The 7,117-nt window shown below is 39.7% G+C and overlaps 1 protein-coding gene across 1 annotated transcript; it reads right to left on the bottom strand.

Annotated features, from left to right (window-relative positions):
• Window positions 1–558: 558 nt before the first annotated feature.
• On the bottom strand, window positions 559–6,718 carry LOC106591045 (uncharacterized). The gene is made up of 4 exons (XM_045713150.2): window positions 6,239–6,718; window positions 5,039–5,136; window positions 4,726–4,903; window positions 559–2,061 (listed from the first exon to the last, which is right to left on the bottom strand). Exons 1-4 carry the CDS (start codon window positions 6,435–6,437, stop codon window positions 1,172–1,174), a joined length of 1,365 nt encoding a protein of 454 aa, XP_045569106.1. The 5' UTR covers window positions 6,438–6,718; the 3' UTR covers window positions 559–1,171.
• Between the last annotated feature and the right edge of the window lie 399 nt (window positions 6,719–7,117).

The following is a 7,117-nucleotide window of genomic DNA, read 5'->3' as shown; positions in this document are numbered from 1 at the left end:
TTTGTTGAGTTTGGTCACATCATTTCTCAATTTGCAGTACGTAAGCCAGCCAGATGTGCAGCCAGACTTATTAGCCACTCCTTTTGCCCCATCTTTTTCAACCATACAGTTTTTCAATTCCTCATCAATCCATGGAGCCTTAACAGTTCTAACAGTCAGTTTCTTAACAGCTACATGTTTATCAATAATTGTTAGAAGCAATTTCATAAATTCATCAAGTGCAGCGTCTGGATGCTCCTCATTAACCAAATCAGACCAACAAATATTCATAGCATCATCCACATAAGAGTACCAGCAGAATCTTTGTATGATCTCTTATACATTAGTTACACAGCGAAATGGAGACAGTCTGAATTCCGGAGCATTGGGTGACGAGCACATATCTTTATAGTTTCCTGTTCCTGGGAGGGACTTCATTCATACAATGACGCAGGTGCAGCTGGTTTGCAACACAGGATGATACTCCCAAGAACAGGAGATTATAATAGGACAGTTTCACAAGGTTAGTAACATACTCAGTTATGTGGACACATACAATTAACATTTTCCATTACAGAGTCTGTGAACATTTTTATTTAATTAAATCATCAGTGGGCCAACAACGCAAATGTAAACAATGGAACAAATGGATCACATCCAAGTATCACTTGATTATCTGTAGTGCTGGAGGAATGACAGACAGATAAACACACACATAGTCAGAGTTAAAAAAAAGGACCATTTAAACACATGGAATCTGATCTACTCTATATTCAAACTGACATACTGCATATTCAACACGTTTTCTAATAAAAACATACAAATATATGTTTGAGTATACTTGGTACAATTCAATTTCATATGGTATAAACAGGTAAACACATTATCGGTCAACAATATAAGACAACGGGAGCACTGTGTATGTTCTCTGATGAATTTTAAGTCAATGTGGATAAGTAATTATTTTAACTAGGATAAGTAATTATTCCCTCTCCTGTGTGGATTCTCTCATGACGTTTAAGTGACTGTGATGAATAATATGTTTTCCCACAGTCTGAGCTTTTGTAAGCCTGGGCAAACGCTTTGCACACTGGGAGCATGTAAGGCATCTCCCCTGTGTGTATTCTCTCATGTTGTTTCAGGTCCCCTAACAGGTTAAAACCCTTTCCATATTGGGAGCAGTGATGAGGCTTCACCCCTTGTGCATTTTTTCATGACTTTTCAGGTGACATAAGTGGGAAAAACTCTTTCCACACAGGTAACAGTGGTACGGCTTCTCCCCTGTGTGTATTCTCTCATGTATTTTCAGAGTCCCAAACATTGTAAATCGCTTTCCACACTGGGAGCAGTGGTAAGGCTTCTCCCCTGTGTGTATTCTCTCATGTTTTTTCAGGTAGCTTTTCTGGTTAAAACTCTTTCCACACAGGGTGCAGTGGTAAGGCTTCTCCCCCGTGTGTATTTTCTCATGCTGGTTCATGTGTCCTTTCTGGTTAAAACTCTTGCCGCACTGGGAGCAGTGGTAAGGCTTCTCCCCTGTGTGTATTCTCTCGTGTTGTTTCAGCTCCCATAAGAGGTTAAAACGCTTGCCGCACTGGGAGCAATGGTAAGGCTTCTCCCCTGTGTGTATTCTCTCATGTTGTTTCAGCTCCCATAAGAGGTTACAACCCTTTCCACACTGGGAACAGTGGTAAGGCTTCTCCCCTGTGTGTAATCTCTCGTGTCGTTTAAGGTACCCTAACAGGTTAAAACTCTTTCCACACTGGGAGCAGTGGTAAGGCTTCTCCCCTGTGTGTATTCTCTCGTGTTGGTTCAGGTATCCTTTCTGGCTAAAACTCCTTCCACACTGGGAGCAGTGGTAAGGCTTCTCCCCTGTGTGTATTCTCTCATGTCGTTTTAGGTAGCTTTTCTGGATAAAACTCTTTCCACACTGGGAGCAGTGGAAAGGCTTCTCCCCTGTGTGTATTCTCTCATGTCGTTTCAGCTCCCATAAGTGGTTACAACCCTTTCCACAGTGGGAACACTGGTGTCTTCTTGTTGGTTTGGACGTACCTGGCTCTGGTTCCTCTGAGTCTGGTCTTTCTCCTGCCAAAGACAGTGTGTTTTTTTAAATAGAGACCCGAATGAAACCTCCACATGATAAAACGGCCTTGCTACGAGGGTAAATCCTAATCAGATCCCTCAATAACCTGAGGCCAGTTTTAACTATTTTGGTGTGATTTTAAAACAAATGTTGTAGAGTTTCCTGATAATTACTGATAATATGTTTACATTACGTATTTTATTCATTTTGTTTACAAGTCAGAACACAAAAAACTAAACAGTTCTAGGACACTGAAGACACAGACGTCTCTGGATTCCAATCGAGCAGGTGGTTCTAAATATATAACTTTCATAGCTGTATGATACAGAATGCGACCTACACACTTCCTTAAACATAAAATAAGTAAATAAGTAATTTTAAGTGGAAGTCCAAAACTTGTTTTTACGTAGAAGACACAAAGCACATCAGTAGCATCTCCCCGTTGTCGAAAGGGTTCGACACATGCTGTTTAAATGGCCCAATTTCTTTAGACGTTCACAGATTTCAACATTTTGACTATCGCTGATGTCATTTTGGGTAAAGTAAAAAATAAGTTGAAATATTTTGGGTAGATGTTCCTAAAACTGATAGTAACTACTATAAACAAAAATATAAACGCAACATGTAAAGTGTTGGATGTTTAACTTCTTTGGGATAGGGGGCAGTATTTTCACGGCCGGATAAAAAAACACACCCGATTTAATCTGGTTACTACTCCTGCCCAGAAACTAGAATATGTATATAATTAGTAGATTTGGATAGAAAACACTCTCAAGTTTCTAAAACTGTTTGAATGGTGTCTGTGAGTATAACAGAACTCATATGGCAGGCCAAAACCTGAGAAGATTCCATACAGGAAGTGCCCTGTCTGACAATTTGTTGTCCTTCTGTTGCATCTCTATCGAAAATACAGCATCTGTTCTGTAACGTGACATTTTCTAAGGCTTCCATTGGCTCTCCAAAGCCGCCAGAAAGTGGAATGGGGTGTCTGCTGTCTCTGGGCAAAGAACAGCAGCAGAATTTGTAAGTAGTCAGCCTGGGGACAGTGAGACTGAGATGCGCGTTCACGAGACTACTCCATTTTTTTCTTTCAGCCTTTGAATGAATACAACGTTGCCCAGTTGGAATATTATCGCTATTTTATTAGAAAAATTGCATAAAAAATGATTTTAAACAGCGGTTGACATGCTTCTAAGTACGGTAATGGAATATTTTGAATTTTTTTGTCACGAAATGCGCTCGCGCGTCACCCTTCAGATAGTGACCTGAACGTACGAACAAAACAGAGCTATTTGAATATAACTATGGATTATTTGGAACCAAAACAACATTTGTTGTTGAAGTAGAAGTCCTGGGAGTGCATTCTGACGAAGAAAAACAAAGGTAATCCAATTTTTCTAATAGTAATTCTGGGTTTAGTGAGCCCCAAACTTGGTGGGTGTCAAAATAGCTAGCCGTGATGGCCAAGCTATGTACTCATAATATTGCAAAATGTGCTTTCGCCGAAAAGCTATTTTAAAATCTGACACCGCGATTGCATAAAGGAGTTCTGTATCTATAATTCTTAAAATAATTGTTATGTATTTTGTCAACGTTTATCATGAGTAATTTAGTAAATTCACCGGAAGTTTTCGGTGGGTATGCTAGTTCTGAACATCACATGCTAATGTAAAAAGCTGGTTTTTGATATAAATATGAACTTGATTGAACAAAACATGCATGTATTGTATAACATAATGTCCTAGGAGTGTCATCTGATGAAGATCATCAAAGGTTAGTGCTGCATTTAGCTGTGGTTTTGGTTTTTGTGACATATATGCTTCCTTTGAAAATGGCTGTGTGATTATTTTTGGAGGATACTCTCCTGACATAATCTAATGTTTTGCTTTCGCTGTGAAGCCTTTTTGAAATCGGACAGTGTGGTTAGATTAACGAGAGTCTTATCTTTAAAATGGTGTAAAATAGTCATTTGTTTGAGAAATTGAAGTTATAGCATTTTTTAGGTGTTTGTATTTCGCACCACGCTATACTACTATTGGATATTGGTGAGGCGTTCCGCTAGCGGAACGTCTGTCCCTATTAAACAAATTAAAATATATATAAGATTCTTCAAAGTAGCCACCCTTTGCCTTGATGACAGCTTTGCGCACTCTTGGCATTCTCTCAACCAGCTTCACCTGGAATGCTTTTCCAACAGTCTTGTAGGAGTTCCCACATAACCTGAGAACTTGTTGGCTGTTCTAAAACTTTTGACCAGTAGTGTAGAATAATATATCTGTAGATCATATGTTAATGAAGCAATACATACAAATGTTAAGTGTCTTGACTTTAGATTGCCTGTTCTAGAGTCTTGTAAAGATAGGGGGTTGACTGGGACAGGCAATGTAACATCCATAATGTTTTGAGAAAATGTTTTTGTAAAACATGAACCTTACATCGGATCATCTTGAAACTTTCTCTCTAAAGCTAACTTTCATCAAGGTTTTATATGGTATATTGGTTTCTCTCTTTTCATTGGCAGAACCCTTTTTCAGTGTTATGATATTCATAACATCCATATCCACCAGTCTATCTTCCTGTCAACTGAGAACTCTGCTGGTTGTCCTGGTAACAGATACCAGTGGGCAGATCTATTTTATTTGTTCAAACTAAACTACAGCACTTACTTTGATGAGTTAAATCTGATCCTTTCTTCTCTTCTCCTCCTCTCACAGTTCCACTCAGCCCCGTTGTTTTCCTGCAGTCCACCAGCAGCACAGACAACCTCTTCATACCCAGCAGTAAGGCGCTACCGGGAGAGGCACGACACGGAGACTCCGGGAGGGAGGAAGGGCTAGCGTTGTCCTGGTAACCATAAAGAGGGGACATAGACACATATCATTATGGATGCTGATGTCACTGTTGTCATAAAGTGCTTTACAGAAACCCAGCCCAGACCCAGATAGAGCAAGCTGTATGCTAGACCAGACCAAGCTGTACCATCTGGTGTTCTGATCTGGAGAGACTCTTCTCTGCCTCATCAGCATCAGGATGTTGTTGAGGCTCCCCAGAGGATCCACAATAGTCGTGTCTCTCTCCTGTGTGAATGAGAACATCAAACAGATGGTAAACTTATGACCATTGTCGTGGAGATATTGAATCAAATATTTCTCAGATACCGGAGCTTGTGAATTCAAATAGACTTCATTACAAAATTAACAAAGCCAAGCATTTACATTGAAGAACTGACTCTCCCTTACATAACATCTTCACCTCACTTTTATGTAAATGATTGATACCTTCTAGCCTTGGCCACCCTAGTCTTGCTACCTTTCTTATTGGCTCAGACATTAGGGCATAGATTCTATTGGTGGCGTGACACACAGACATGCTCACTCCCACTGCAGGTCTAATGGTGCCTATAAGTGATTAGCTAATGTTCCTGTCCAAAGGTCTTCACAAGTTCAGGCCGATGTTGTCTGTGTATGATTAACCCATGTGCGTGTCCAGTAGCCTTCACAAGATCAGATATGGCCCAGACCAGTCACGTCTTGTGTTGGTCTACCTCGCCTCATCCACACGGATTCTGCTTCCGTTCTGTTTTTTACATGTCTAATGGTTAACTCGATGTTGATCCAGCTCTGTACATTCACATGGGCTCAACCTTCATTCTGCTTACACATGTCTAATATTTAACCTTATATCGATCCTGCTTTCTACTTCAAAGAAAACAGTATGGGTACTAAAACATCCAGATGACTGGAAATTCTCTAACACCATCTATTACAATCACAGTCTTACAAGAGGCATTAATATGTCTAAAAAGGGCCCACAACGGCCACTTTCATCATGATTTTGTAAAATATTGTTTGTGTTGTAAATGTTAAAGGGCCGTTCCACTAAATGGGTTCCTTTTGCATCCCTTTGATATTTTAAGTAGAAATTATGCACCAATATTGAATTTTAAAAGCCTGTTATATTAGATGAGGGGAACTTTAATGTAGACCACATGGAGAATTCAATAAATCTAATTGAAAAGTCCCCAAAATATATGTACCAATGGCAGATTGCCCCTTCAACAATTCCTACAGTACTGAACAACATATTCAAGTGTAGAACTTCAGTAGAATGCCCCTTTAAAACCACACATTAGTTCAACAACTGCATAGTTTGTGCCCCTGTTTTTAAGACAGTACTAACTGGTGTTAATCGGATATTCTGACTCCTCCTCCTTTTTCACTCCCAAAACGTCTTCCTCCTCGTCTTTTACTGAGATAGCCTCCTTTTCCTCTTTCACTCCAAAAGGTTCTTCCTCTTCTTTCAACCCATTCTCCTCTTTCAATGTGATAGCCTCCTCTTCCTCCTTTTTCATTCTGAAAGCTTCTTCCTCTCCTTTCATCAGAGCTTCTTTATCCGTCTAGCTTACTGATCTCATGCTCTGGGCCATTAGCCTAGTGCAGTATCAATTTAACACATTTGCTAATTAAACAAGCAAATTACGTTTAAATGAACTTGTAAACAGAATTATGTTCAAAACACAAAGATCAATATACACAAGACTGGTCTAAAGATCTTCAATGTTTGGGTTTTAAATTCGCTAGCAAGCACCCGCGTGGATAAATCACTAAGTAGTCTGTTGTCGCTCTTGTTATACACTTGTATTTATTATTTTCGCTGTTGAAGAAACCTCCCGTCCTGTCCACTAGATTACACGTCACGCAAGAAGCTTCACCTGAAAGACGCACATCACCATCTGCTGACTGGAGTGGGTAACGCAGATTGGATTTTTTTTTAAATTAGAAGTTATTTTAAAAACAACCAGATGTTGTTTTCTCTTACTTCTTACAGCCAATACTTTCCTCCAGGGCTGACCTGCCCATTAGGCAGGATTAGGTGACAGATTGAAGAGGGTGGCATATTCAGAGATAAATTGACCAAGGCTCATCACTAACAACACATAATAATACCTCACATAATGCTGCCCAAAAATAATGGAATATTACCTCACCCAGTGGCATATGGGCTATTTAGGTGAGTGTTTCTGTTGCCACATGAAGCAGTGTCCACTGTGCAAAAGGC

Source organism: Salmo salar, chromosome 02 (assembly GCF_965601325.2).
Source record: "Salmo salar chromosome 02, fSalSal1, whole genome shotgun sequence".
Classification (NCBI taxonomy): domain Eukaryota; kingdom Metazoa; phylum Chordata; class Actinopteri; order Salmoniformes; family Salmonidae; genus Salmo; species Salmo salar.
Note: the sequence above shows the minus strand (reverse complement) of the source record. Positions and strands in the feature narration are given on the sequence as shown.